We start from the raw sequence: 15,638 nt of genomic DNA, 5'->3' as shown, positions 1-15,638 counted from the left end.
TCAAAACTTGGATATTGCAAAATTACGTCCTCTAATACTAAAATTTCCCTCAACTTGTTGAAGGCATTTATTTGTTTTTCATCAAATTGGATCTGAATTTTTTTGACTAAGATGCTTTAACTTTAGCATTTTCTCCTTTGCACAGCTCTGTTAAGGGTTTAGCAATTGTAGCAAAATCCCTTATAAAACACCTGTAATAGCTGGATAGTCCAAGAAACGATCTAACCTCAAACAGATGGGTTGGTTGTTTGTATCGTTTTTATACTCCTTGTTGAAATCAAAAAGCCTAAAATACTCAACTTCTGATTTGAAAAATTTCGATTTTTCGATCGAAACCCTCATGTTTGCATCACAAATGATGAACGTGCTGCTCTTTCGAGTTTGAAAAAATTATGACGTCGTCCAATTCTATTTTGTTGTTGCAGTTAATTTACTTTCACAATTCAATATCAATGAGCCATGGCGCAACGATACAAGGTGGCAGCATGGAACAGCTGATTATAAACTTTTTTTATTTGAGTTGATACATCACATTCCGGTGCAGTACGATTTTGACATTTGTCCATCGAATTTACAAAAACAAAGTACATGGAATTTTTATTTATGTTTGTGGGTATGTCACCATTCTGCCACCTTGTATCATTCCGCTATGCAATGAGCCAACTTAAAAAAAATTTGACTTAAAAAATTGTTCTTGTAAAAAATTCTATCATCTATCTCAATTCTGTTTTGTTATTGTAATTCATTTAATTTCACAATCTATATATTAATACGCTTACAAAATTTCCATACAAACAATTGACAGGCGGTTTCGCATAGTTAGCATACGTAAAATCATATAAAAGTGATATTAATCGATTCGTATAGATCAGCCGCAGTGCATAGGCCTATTTTTGTTAACAAATATTACTCTATTTGTCTATAATTAATAGACAAAGTTTTTTGTAAATCCAACAATCTCTCCGAATTTGGATATTTACTTTCTTGCACAAAAGCGCGCCATCTTTGGACAAATTATGTAAGTGCTCTAAAACACAAGAAAAAGTTTTTTGTAAATCCAACAATCTCTCCAAATATGGATATTTACTTTCTTGCACAAAAGCGCGCCATCTTTGAACAAATTATGTAAGTGCTCTAAGTCACAAACCTACATAAGCGTGAAAGATTAAAACATGGTTTCCCATTGTTTTAACTTACCTATAATAGCCTCTACCAAAATCCTAAATAATTGTTCCAAAATAATTTGTAGCGTACCAAAAAGTCTTAAATAGAATTAATTTCTGACCTGCCAATTTTTTGTGGCAAATTTCACTTACACGTAAATACATAAGTCTTTATTTAACAGATTCTTTGTTTTTTATTTTAGTTGTTTACCAAAATCCTAAATAATTGTTCCAAAATAATTTGTAGTTTACAAAAAAACATGAAATCGCAAATAATGAGTTAACTTTTGTTGAAAATAACTAATTTATTTATAACAATTAATGGCAAATTTGCCCCAAAATGTTTTTGCATTTGCAGATTTAATCCTCATTTTAGATAAAGTACGTCTTATACTGAACAAAAAAAAAAAAAGTTACAAAAATATAACATTAAATTTTGTATATTGTTTTTTATTCTAATTTCTTTTATTTCTTATTTTATTTTATCATATATTATATATTCATGAAATGGAGTGTTTACAAATTTAATACAAATTAATTACGTACATAGATCTCAATGGGAATCCCAATATTTAATATCCGAACATTAGAATCTTCATATTTCCACAATGATCACATTAAACCCCGGAATAAGTCTAAGTGCACTTATTGCGTTTTTATATGGAACTGTTTATTCACTTCACTTAATTTTTTCGCAATTTAAGTACTTTATTTTTTTCTTTAATTAAACATTTTTTAGTAAACTCTGCTTTCTTTCTCATTACATAATTTTTTTTTGAATTATGACACAATTGAAGTAAATGGGCGATATATGTATATGGGTTATATAGGCCTACTGGGGAACCGAGCTCCCAAAACTAACTTCGGTAGCGCGCCAACGGGGAACTTCCTGGGGTTGGAAAAACCTATTTTTCAATTCAATTTCAAGTAATTTCACCATAATTCTATGTCAATTTTATTTGATTTGACATAATTTTTATATTTTTGTTTAAGGAGATCCATACCAAAACGTTATAATTACACATGAAAAGTTTGTAGAAAATTTAAGAAAATACAATCAAAAAGTACAAGGTCTTAGATCAAATTCAAAATTTTAAAGAAAAAGTTAAGTAAGTTAGACCAGTTTGCTATATTTCCAATACTTGATGCATAGACTGAGTTGAAAAAAATACACGTTGGTCGAATTTCGACCACAGGCGCTACTAGTTCAATATTAATGAGCCAACAAAAAAATGTTTCCCTAAAAAATTCATTCATGTATTCACAATTATAATATGTCCTTTAAACACAAACTTATTTACATGTTTAGTATCCTCAGGGTCCTTTGGTTTGTTTGTTATCCTTCGATTTGTTTGTTATCCTTTGTCAGTTGAACTTGCCCAGACTTGGACGCCAATTTTCTAAATTCATTTATTTACGTTGAGTATCTTACGAAGACTAACTTACTTAAAGCTAACATAACTTAATACTAGCCCTGACTGTTGTTGTTATTGTTGTCGCTGTCGACTGCGCGTGCTTACTTTATCGCTGCCGATAAGGCATTGCGCTCACCAGACGCTAAATCAGCAAAAACGGATTCTCACACAAATCGTGGGAATCTTTACGAATGCTTAGTACTTAGCTTCTGCCGAAAATTCACCAGACGCTATCGTCAGCAAAAACAGATTCCAACACAATGCATGGGTATTACCTGCTTATTGCGTAGCTGACTTAACTTATAGCTTCTCCAAACCCAATTGTCAACCTCACCTAGCCGTGGCCAAGCCTGTTTCATAAACAGCGGAGGCTCTGGCGACCTCGAACTCCTCATTGATCTAGGGGGTGGGAGGGCGGTATGGCCAAGAAGGTCGTATGTGGTCATAACAAATCGTTCCCGAGAAGGTCGGGCTTGGTACCGGATCTGCATCCGGCAAAAAACCATCAACATCGATAACACTCCCCAAGGCCTTCGGGGAGTGTCTTTATCGCTACAACAACAACAACAACCACATGCGACCTTCTTGGTCATAACGCCCTTCCACCCCCTAGAAGAAACTACAGGCCTGCCAAAATACTGCTCTCAGAATCGCCACGGGCTGTCTTCTTATGTCCCCAGAACACCATCTGCATAATGAGGCGAGAATACTCCCCATCAGGGAGAAAAATGAGATGCTGACCAAACAGTTCCTGTTGAATACCCAGAAACCTGGGCATCCCAACAGACATCTGATTGATGAACCAACACCGCCTAGCGGCTTAAGGAGTCATCTCTGTAAGCATTTTGAGGAAATACGGCACCTTAGAACCCAGCCGTATGAAGTGAAAAAACACAAGCAGGTCCTTGGTGAACTCCATAAACAGGCGTCGGACCTTTATGCCGGGAATTGCCCGGTGAATCCAGTAATTAAAGAAAATTATCCAAAACTCGCGGAGGAGGAACGCATACTCCCCAGGGAAACGCGTATCACTCTTGCTCAACTTCGTTCTGGATACTGTAACAGGTTAAACTCTTACCTATCCAGAATCAACCCCGACATACAAAATGTATGCCCCGCTTGCAATGTGTCCCAACATGACACCAACCATCTCTTCAATTGTAATGTGGAACCAACGCCTATAACATCCTTTCCTTATGGTCCACCCCTGTTGAAACGGCAAGTTTCCTTGGACTCCCGTTAGAGGATATTGATGACAATTTGTGATCGGTCGCGGCTATTAGGTGGGGCGAGCATTGCTACAACAACAACAACAACAACCCCCTAGATTCATGAGAAGTTCGGGGTCGCCAGAGCCTCGACTGTTAATGAAACAGGATTCGTCACGGATAAGTGAGGTTGACAATTGGGTTTGGAGAAGCTGTATATTGCGCTGGCAACTTGAAAGGGTTGCGCTACACAACCCCTTGAATCTGGTATTTTAGTCGCCTCTTACGACAGGCAAACTTACCGCGGGTATATTCCCGGTTGTGTGTACCCCCAGCGGATAAGGACGCATGGAATATACCCGCGGCAGCTATGCCTGTTGTAAGAGGTGACTAAAATACCAAAATGATTCGAGGTTTTGTGTAGCGCAACCCTTTCAAGGGTTTGCCAGTGCAATTTATAGCTTCTCCAACCCAATTGTCAACCTTACCTACCCGTGGCGAATCCTGTTTCTTTGGCAGCCGAAGCTCTGGTGACCCCAAGAACTAGGGAAGGAATCGCCTAGAAGGTTCAATGTGGTCACATTAAATCGTTCCCAGTATGGTCGGGCTTGAACCTTAATGGTGCTTGTTACCGGAACGCACCGGATCTATACCCGCCAAAAGACCGTCAACAACGATAACACTTCTCAAAAACCTTCGGGGAGTGTCTCTAACGCTACAACAACAACAACATGTACCGGGGCGACTCGGGTTTTTTTCTGCCGACCAAGGGCTCTCATTTAATTTGGTGTTAAATATATTTTTTTGGTAATTTTATTTTGTCATCGGCATCGGTATCGGCCATCTACCATCTAGTAAAAAAAAATTCTGCAAATTATGCTCATAAAGTGCACAGATACTTTGTGCTTTTGTTTTTATTATTATAACATATATATATATATATATATATATATATATGTATTACATATTATATATGTATTTACATATCAATATGTATTTACATATTAATATCAATGGCTGGTAAAGAAATTTTATCAATTCAATTGTTGCTGTCCGTTGGACCGAACTTTTCTGAATAGACCCGATATCGAGTTATGTACAACGGGTTTGCCCAATTTTAGCGATACTGTTCGCCACTATCTTCTCACTTCTGTGATGGTTTTTGTTGGTTTACCTATTTTCCAATTTTTTTTTTTATCAGAGCTCAATATTGCCCCTTAAGTGGATTCAAGTGTTTGCTAACATAACCAAACCAATTTTGGAAGACACAAGCGTAATGTGGTTCAATTATGACGACTTAGGAATGCCATTAGACGTTTTTGAAGACATTCGTTCAGTATTGATGGTTCCCATCGTAAAGAACGGGATTTACGCCCGCATAAAGATACTTCGCGAAAGTTTTGGTGAGTATTATCGAGGTTGGTGACCCTTCTCCGAAAATACATACATATATCCATCTCGGGAACTATTTAATATAAACACACTGAACCGTATTGAACCAAGGCCAGCCCCCATCCCATGAGGAACTTGGAGCCGCCATAGCCTCGCCATCATCAGGTTGACAATCGGGTTGGAGAAGCTATAAATTGCGCTGGCACCCCCTTGAAAAGAGGGGCGCTACACAACCCCTTGAATCATTTGGGTATTTCAGTCGCCTCTTACGATAGCTATCTATACCTGCCCTAACCCGCTGAGTGCTTCTAAAATACTTTTCGTCGTTCATAATAACATAAAATTTTTGTTTGCCAATTTGATCTCACAGAGCTTACGTTCAGGGGAAATCCTTATTAGGGATAGAACATTCTCCAACTGGGCGTCTGTAGATAGCTTTGAGCGGACACTTCTTGGCTTGTCCTCACAAGCCACCTTTGTTAAAGCGCAGAAGCTTTCTTCGGACAGGGTCATAGGATGATTCTATGACTTTCGCCAACTTTTTGTAACTAACATTGTTATTATCGCAAAGAGGATAAATTATAATAAGAGCCACCAGTTTGCTACGAGTGGCGAGTAACTCGCTGGAAATAAAAAAATATATGCCGAATGTTTTCTATGACGGAGTTTTTTGAATTTTCTCCCATTTATCCGTGTGGTTTAGGTACCTTATGCAACTGTGATTTTTAAAAAGAGAATTAATTAATTAAAAAATACAGTCGGAAAAATAAACACCTATACCCTACGAAAATGTATAGACATTTTATGCACATCTCACCCAAAAAACCAGCAACTACCTCATATAAAACATCGAGCAAATAGCTCGAGTAGAAGACTGACGTTATTATAATTTATCCTCTTTGATCATTGCTCCAAATGTCATTGGTACACTTACATGTTTGCAACTCTCTAGGTTAGGCGCACAAAGGAGAGTTGGAAGACCCATCTAGCGGCAATTATTGAAGACTCGCGGCAGTTGTTAAATACATAACTCGCTACAAAACGAGCTGTGCTTAATAGAGGAGACACGAACCTCTGTTGGCCATAGTGTATAAACTATAGCTGAATGGCCGGCTGTGTTGAATTGTGAAAAAAGCCTGGACGCTTTGTGCCATATTTTTCGTATATCGAGCGCCCGACGCTTTTTTCACAATAAAAGGGTACGCTCACACAGCACCCGATTTTGATTGCCCGATGCCGGTCGTAAAAGCCCCGACACAAGCAGTTTTTCATATACATAGATGAGTTTAACACATGCGTATGCATTATGAGTAGATTGCACGTATTTTTATGGAGAAGGTGCCATCTGATATGGAAAAGTAGCCAACTCTCAAATTTTGTTAAAAGCTAACCATAAGAAGAATTTGACATTTGATTTGGCTAAGGGTGCTGGCACACCTTGCAAGTATAATTATTTTTCCCATTCGTTGGTAAATTTTCTAACATTTTTCACAATTAAAAACTGCAATATAACAAATGAGTACGACACAAAATATGTTAGCAAGTATTTTTGTTATATAGGGAGAATGTTTATACGAGTGCTTCGCGAAATTTTGTATGTGAATGGGCAAGGTGAAATGAACTTCAATTGCCAAGTCTGAATTTCCTTCATATTTAGAAACGCAACATCTTGGTTGATTGTGGCGATGTTATTGGAATGCTTGTGTTAAACGCATCTATATGAAAAATGTCATTGTGCCGCGGCCTTAACGGCAAATTAATAGATATACGGAATTCATTTTTATAGTTAAAGGGCGACTTAATGGTGACCTATAACCATAAAGCCATAACCAGATAAAACCTACCTTATGGTAGGTTCGATCAGCTGTTTTATCTGGTTATGTATTTATGGTTATAAGTCACCATTAATTCGCCCTTAAATCAGAGAATGTGTAACTGAAGATAACCGCCAACAGAACGAATATTGGGAAACAGTAAAGCATCAACTCGCGGGTAGGTAATTCACCATTGGGGAAATGTGGCATGAAATTCGTTCCAACGCTAGAAAAATATTATTTTGACATAATAAACACAATTTAACTATTTTTTAACGTTTTCAATAACTTTTTTTGTGAAATTTCAACGAAAACACCGCGTTTTTTGCTAATCTTCAAGTAGGCAATGTGGTGAATTACCTACCACCAGTTTGACAATTTCTCTTGCTGTCCGTCGTTGGTTATTCTCTATAAATTTATGTCTCTAGTTAAATGCACATATGTATATGTACATTCAAATTCATTCGAGTTTAGTACAATATAACAGTGGTTCCCAAAATGAAAACTGTGGCTGTGTGAGTAAAATTAAAATCATCTTATTGGTAGTGATTTAGTTGTTGATGAAAAATCAATGAGATAAGACGTATGCATGCATGTTTGTTAACACACAAAAAGTAATTCGTAAATATGCCATACAAATACTACTTTATTGCTTGAGTCTAAGGAAAAATTTTAACAAAATAAATTGTTAACATTAAACCATGAAAACATTCTGCGCATGAGCGCTTGTTTGCAAAGTATCTTTTAGCAAATGCGCAAATAAACAATATAGGTCCGACACATAAGCAGTTTTTCATATACAGTCGGGCCTCGATTATCCGTGATCCGTTTAACCGGTAACCCCGATTAACCGTGATGGCCAAAGGTCAGTCTATTGTTTTTTCTTTGCAGTGTTTTCAAATTGTTTTTTTCGATTAACCGTGATTACCTCTATTATCCGTGATGGTAGCGAAAATTGTGTTTGTGTTAATAGCACGTCACTGTAGGTGAATATGTACATATGTATGTATAATAAACATGAAACGGGGAATTCCCTTATTTGACGATGAGCCAGAAGCATTTACAAGTTATTATTATAGTTTAATTTTGAAATTTGAGAAGTGCGGGTGGTTAGATCTAAATATATGTAGTATAGCACCGTTACCAGTGGTAAAAAGAAACAGAAACGTTTTAAATATTGAAGATAAAGTAAAAATAATTAACGAGCATTTGAAAAATAATGTGAGTGTTAAAATGATAGCTCAAAAATACGAAGTTGGGATGCAGACCGTTTATGACATTTTAAAAAGCAAAGACAAGCTTTTAAAGTTTTGTGCAGAGATTGATTCGGTGGTTGGATTTCGTAACCGAAAAACTTCAAAGACAGCTGAAGAACCAAAAGTAGATTTGGCACTTTACGAATGGTTCAGACAAGAGCGTTTTAAAGGCACTCCAATTACAGGACTGATGATAAAATATACCACACAAAACTAAACATTGATTCTGAGTGTGAATACTCCAACGGGTGGTTGCAAAATTTTAAGAATATACATGGAATAAAAAGACTTCATGCTGAAGGAGAACAATTTTCAGCAGACTATGTAAGTGCCACAATGTTTGTAGAACAATTAAATGAATTGATATCAACGGAAAATCTTACCAGTGAGCAAATTTATAATGCGGACGAGACAGGCCTTTTTTGGAAGTGTTTGCCCGAGAGCAGTTTGGTTTGTCATAATGAAAGATTCATAGATGGACATAAGTTGTCAAAAGAAAGACTAACCATTTCAGTTTGCGCTAATGCTGTTGGTACACACAAGTGCAAAGCTTTAGTTATTGGTAAAAGTGCTCGTCCAAGAGCCCTAAAAAATGTATACGACCTTCCCGTAATTTATAAGGCCAATTCAAAAGCATGGGTAACGCAAACAATAGTCGTAGAATGGTTTACCAAAAACTTTGTGCCAGCGGTAAAAGAGCATCTTAAGAAAATCGGTCTTACGGATGATAGCAAAATCCTTCTGTTATTGGACAACTGCCCGGCACATCCAGACGTTCACGATTTTAAGGCTAAAAACGTTATTGTAAACTATTTGCCACCGAATTGTACGTCCTTGATCCAACCGATGGATCAGGGTGTAATATGGAGTTTTTAATGCCATTATCGTAAAACTATAGTGCAAAAACTAGTCTCGTCAAATAATAGAGAATATTTTAAGAAAGAATTTAATATAAAGAAAGCCCTGTGATCCATTGATAATGCTTGGGACGCTGTTACTTCTGAAGTTTTGAAGAACGCTTGGAATAATTTTTTATGCCCAGATAATGAAGGTGCGTAGGCATATTTTTATAATTTTATAAAATATTTTCATGCAGAAATTCATTGATTTTTGTTATAGGTATGGACATATCGAATACGCACGTGAATGTGGCACAAATGATCAATATTACGGATGACTTTACCACAGAGGATATAGAGACGTGGCTGAAATGTGATCAAAATGCCTCCCAATTTGCTGTTTTGTCAGATGAAGGCATTATAAGCATGGCAAACAGTAACTCAGATGAACCTGAGCGAGACAATGGATTAGAAGACACTGATGAAGACGATGTAATTGTTTCAGAAACCACTTTAAAAGAAGCGATAGAGGCATCAAGCACATTGCTGAATTCCCTGGATAGCCCTGGTTGTCCCGAAATTACAGAGCAGGATAAAATTCAAGTTTATCGCATACAAGAAAAACTTATAAAAGAAAATTATAAATTGAAAAATATTAGACAAACAATATTACACGACTTTATTTAAGAAATTGTATCCTTTTGTTGCTTGAAGTCATTGTTTTGCCTCATGTTTTCAGTAGAAAATTTCATGTATACATACATTGTATTTAATATAAAAATGTGCATAATTTTTTTGAATTATTTTTTTTAATGTAAATACATATGTATGTACACCAATGTTCACTTGTTAAATAATAAAAATATTAAAAAAACTATAATCAAAATTGTTATTCCAATAACCGTGAAAATCGATTATCCGTAATGCTTCTGGTCCCGACCATCATGGATAATCGAGGTCCGACTGTAGATGAGTTTAACACATGCTTATGCATTATGAGTAGATTGCACGTATTTTTATGGAGAACGGTAGAATGAGCGACACTGGCGCCATCTGATATTGAAAAGTAACCAACTCCCCAATTTTGTTTCAAGCAAATCACAAGAAGAAGAATTTTTACATTTGCTTTGGCTAATGATGTTGGCACACTCTGCAAGTTAAATTATTTTTCCCACTGGTTGGTAAATTTTCTAACATTTTTCACAATTAAAAACTGCAATATAACAATCGAATACGACACAAAATATGTTAGCAAGTATTTTTGTTGTATAGGAAGAATGTTTACAACAGTGCTTCGCGAAATTTTGTATGTGAATGGGCAAGGCGTAATAAACTTCAATTGCCAAGTCTGAAGTTCCTTTGTATTTACAATCACAACATCTTGGTTGATTGTGGCGAAGTTATTGGAATGAATAAGCTTGTGTTAAACGCATCTATATGAAAAATGTCATTGTACCGCGGCCTATAGCCTCATCCGATGTTGCTACTCTGCTTGTTCAGCGTCAACCAAAGAGGAATAAAGACGAAAGAGAATAATAATACGTGTGAAGTGGCGCCAATAATTATTTCACTAGCTGAAGACCGCTGTTATAGAATATGATGAGTAGGCAATAAAGATAAAGAAGTTTCAAAATGAAATGAAATACAAATGAATATGTGAGGTTAAAACAGACATAATAGTGTAAATGACATATATTTATTTTACGTACAAAGCGGGTTTCATGGAAGAATTGCTGTGCCGCCAAAGAATGCTCCAGCGAAACCGCGATACTGAAGAAAGTGCTATCTAAAGGAGACGCAATCCAGGGACTGATAAAAAAGGACGACGGGGAATGGTCACATAGTAGTGAAGCGTCCCTAGAGCGCTACTTAACATAAACTTCCCATCAGGAGATGATGCGGAAGAGTTATGTAACCACGTCTACAGTCCTAATACGCAGCGAATGGTACCAGGATTGGTGACAAAGACCAAAATTGAATGAGCAATAAGAACGTTTGCTATGTTCATATCGCCGGGCCCAGATGGGATATTTCCTGGTATGCTGCAGATGGCCGGTGGAAGGATTTTAGAATGGCTAAGAATAATCTCAGGGTTGCATAAAACTGAACAACGTCCCGCAATCTTGGAGAACGGCTCGAGTAGAGTTCATACCGAAAGCAGGAGAAGCCAGTCATCTGCACCCGAAAGACTACAGGCCCTAGAGAGATTAATAGATGTATATATAAAATCAAAAATGAATGAGGAATTATTCGCTTCAGCACAACATGCTTACACCAAAAGCAAGTCAGTCGATACTGCATTGCATAGGGTGGTTATGAATATAGAGAAGGCCTTGGCACACCAAGAATATGCCCTATGTGTTTTTATGGACGTTGCCGGTCTCGAAAAAGCAATCATTGACAGTCTCAACTCGATTGAAGTTCATTCAGCTTTAGTAAATTGGATCGGCTCTATGTTAAGCTGCAGAATGATCACATCGCAATGCGGTCTGTACGAGGCAACGAAATCTGTAAACAGAGGAACGCCACAGTGTGGGGTTTTATCACCAATGCTCTGGACGCTGGTTATAAACCACTTGCTTAGGCGGTTCGACGGAGGACCAGTCAAACTTACTGCATATGTAGATGACGTATCTGTCATCACAAGCGGCAGATGCCTAACAACATTCAGGTCTCTGATGGATCAGGCACTTCGGGATATACATGCCTGGGCATCTGGAGTCGGGTTAACCACCAACGCGGCTAAAACCGATCTAGTATTATTTACTAGGAAGTATAAGGCCGCTAATTGGACTAAGCACAAGCTTGGAGGGGTAACCCTGCAAGAAAAATGTAGCACGAAGTATCTAGGAGTTATACTAGATAGTAAGTTGTCGTGGAAACTCCGTGTGAAAGAGAGAGCGAAAAAAGCCTCCGCGGCACTCTATGCATGCAAGAGGATGCTAGGATGCACGTGGGGCCTATCACCCAAACTCTCTCATTGGCAATTGTTAAACCCATACTTTACTATTTTATTTATTTATTTACGGTCTACTATGGGGTTCTTGTTTGGTGTACAGCCACACAAAAAAGTACGTGTACCAAAAAACGTGAGAGGGTATGCAGAGTATCAATGATTAGCATAACGGGAGCCTTAAAAACTACCCCGATATCAGCATTCCATGCCATTCTACACATCCCGCCTGCAGACCTAACGGCCAAAAACATAGCATTAGCAATGTGGCCTTGTGGCCACAGCAGTATAGCGCCATCTAATATCGGGCAAACGGAATATATGGTCCCGTGTCTGAGCTTCGAAAGAGATATTGGGTCCACAATTGAGCCGGAGGGTTGGTGCCGGGGTGCAGAAATGGCAGAACATGCTCTACGCGTGTATACGGATGGTTCCAAATTAATGGAAGGGGTTGGGTCTGCTGTTTACTGTGTTCACCCAGAAATAAGTATATCCTACAGATTACTGCAGTCGCATCAATTTATATATTGATAGACAGGCTGCGATTAAAGCAATAATCTCACACAGTACTTTATCAAGAAGTGTTTTGTAATGCAAAGAAGCATTGGAAAAACTTCGGTGGTCGGCTCATCTCATCAGCTTATTTTATTTTTTTCATTTCACTGGAAACCAACACATTGACAACATTTTCTTACAACACACAAAAACTTCCAAGTTTTATGTTTTCATTCCATTCCATTCCATTCGCCTAACACACAGATTTTGACAATCCACATAAAGTTGAGCCATGCTCTACTGCTATTGTGCATTTATTTAGTAGCATAAGTTGATAGCAATAGCCTCTAGTGCTCTTTTTTGTTAGTCTTAACATTTTTTTTAAGCCTAAATATATACATAATAATAATATTATTTAGTAACAGCATAGTGATGTATCGAAATCTAATATTCGCAACACTATTATTTTTATTTTTAGCTCGAACTCATGAAAATGTATAGGATACAACTTATTAATGAAGACACAATGCTTATACGCTTCCAATGTCCGAATAAGGGTTATAATGGTGCTGATTCATATGAAGATGGCGATGAAATTAGTACTTACAAATTGTTTGTATTTTTTTCATTGTCGGAAAAACAGGTCGTGAAAATCTATCCATATGATTCCGTTGAGTTACTGTACTTGCAACGCAACTTTTACGATTATTTACGACCAGATCGTTCATGGTATTCTGGTATGCCAACATCATCTCCAAGTAATAACCCGTATTTTAGTTTAGTATTTACCAGGTAAAACTTTAGGTTAAGAAAAATTTTATAGGTTAACATAATTAACATGTTTCCCCTTTTCACCCAACTTAGGGCCATTTTAGAGCAACGAAGCAGAGTAAACGCTGCAATGACCCTGAATTCTGCATTACCATTTAATACACAAGGTGTCTCTTGTTCACCTTATTTCAATTATAATCTGTTTGGCTATGACGATCGTTGGATATCTTCATTGCAAGTACCAAAGCTAATTACAGCAAAACCGATTGTCTTTGAAGAACGTCTTACGGGTCTTTATAAATTTCGTATACATGTAGATACATCACGTTATACAGCTAAGGGAGCAAGAAATAAAGAAAAAATCGTTACATTTATAGTTCATCCATATGAACCATTTATTATAAGTGCACAGCATATTGGAAATCGTGTGACACTTAATTATCATTTGTATTGTGAAACCACAGTTGTTAATCGTGGCAGACGACAAAAAAACAATGAAATATGGACAAAAACGTACAAAAATGAAAATACGGAAAGGCTTTAAACTGTTGCAATTTAATAAGTATGTGATAAAATTGGTAGTACAGTTAAATATGATGAAAGGGTATAAAGATAAGGGGATAACTATGAAGCCAAAGAATTGTAAAAATATAGACAAAGAGTTATGTAGTTGGTTGAATAAAACTAAAATAATTTATTCAACACAAAACATATTGTGAAATTCGGTTTGTTGCCCAATCAAAAGTTAAACCAATAAAAAAATCACCGTTGATAATAGTCTGGGGTTTATGTACAGGTTAAGAACTACATGACCTACTACCCAGTCAACATTCGGATTCATATAAGAATCAGAAAATAGTCCTAAGTCGGAGCACATGCGCTCATTTAGGAGTCTGAAAAGAATGTATTTTCCTTCTTGCGATGGTCGTCCGTTAAGAGCATAGTTCCGTACAATATAGGAGTCCGATATGACTCGTAATAGGCTCATAAACACCTCATACTTGATACTGATTCGGCTTTGAAAAGACTATTTTAAGTCGCCTATCAGAGGCATTTTGGATTCTTATTTGCCTCATATTCTTCTAATTTTTGACTGTACCAGGCATTGTGGATAAGTACACAATGGCACCAGGTGTTGTTATCCCAGCAGCTGATTGCTTCTTGTTAACTATTTTCCATGTGACTGAACGTACACGTTACGTACTACTTTTATTCGAACACAAACTGGCGATCGTATACTCACAAATTTCATTGAAAATGTAAGAAAATTGTTAAATTAAATGAACAAAAAATATAATAAATTTCAAACTCTTATTATTAACAAAGGGCGAATTCAAACAAGCTTAATCGAAGCCAAAAAGGAAATATTGACGGAATTCATGGCGAGGCACCGCTTTGGTATCGGCTTGCTTCAAATTTAACTTCTCCAGAATGTCACTAAAAGCTTCTTAAATTAAGAGAAATCTCTTCAAGAAACTACAATGACTGTTTTTTACAAAGAAATAATACATAAATGATATGCTTACGCTTTGTTCGATAAGTCCAAAGGGTTACTACACTCTCTTAACCGCCTTCGGACTATCTTTTCATCGCCTTCGCTATTACTGGAGCTCAAACAAAACAATAAAATTGGGTCCATCGCAATTATTTACTTTTTTTGTATTTGTGGTAACCAATTTGACTGTTCAAAATCTATTGTCATATGAAAATACAATCCAACCTAATGTGGATCGTAAAATTTATTGTGAACTGAAAAGAAATTACGTTCCGTTTGCTATTGTATTGTGACGAATATTAGTGACACTAAGTGATACTCACATCACTAATCTGATACTAACACCCCTATTATGAAGTCATACGATACACGATAAACGCTTGCAATCTGTTCTAAATTCTAGCGTGTGAAACCCGAGCGTTTATCGTTTATCGTGGTATTGCCATACGCTAACTATCGTATAAGCTGTTCAATTTTCTACGCTAGCTATCGTTGATAAATTTTTCCACGATACGTTGGGAACTATTTAAATAAAAGTAAATATAAAATTATTACATAATCCAAAAGAATCCAACTATTGCCTCATTCCCAACACTCTGTTGCAACACCCTGGGAAAGAAACCTTAAAGTGGCACAAACCTTCAAAATATTTGGGATGGGTGACCTATTTTTACGGGCGCGCAAACTGCCTTCTATCTCTGTTAAGACATACTCTGGCATCAATTTTGTTTATTCAACTTTTTCTTTACTTTTAGTATGTCAAGTACTTACAGTGTAGAGTTCATTTCAAGAAGATTGGAAGCATCTCTCAATTTTCTTCTTTTTGTGGCTTCTATG

The 15,638-nt window shown here is 36.8% G+C and overlaps 1 protein-coding gene across 1 annotated transcript in view; it reads left to right on the top strand.

Moving 5' to 3' along the window:
- The window catches only part of abo (de-etiolated protein 1 abo), a 31,882-nt gene extending 17,801 nt beyond the window's left edge, over positions 1–14,081 (top strand). The window contains exons 2-3 of the mRNA XM_067770214.1: positions 13,014–13,327; positions 13,400–14,081. Of these exons, the coding sequence (XP_067626315.1) occupies positions 13,014–13,327; positions 13,400–13,850 (765 nt within the window). The 3' untranslated portion in view covers positions 13,851–14,081. The remainder of the gene's footprint in view (positions 1–13,013; positions 13,328–13,399) is intronic.
- The last annotated feature ends 1,557 nt before the right edge of the window (positions 14,082–15,638 follow it).

Source organism: Eurosta solidaginis, chromosome 3 (assembly GCF_040869045.1).
Source record: "Eurosta solidaginis isolate ZX-2024a chromosome 3, ASM4086904v1, whole genome shotgun sequence".
Taxonomy (NCBI): domain Eukaryota; kingdom Metazoa; phylum Arthropoda; class Insecta; order Diptera; family Tephritidae; genus Eurosta; species Eurosta solidaginis.
This window is presented reverse-complemented; position numbering and strand designations above follow the sequence as displayed.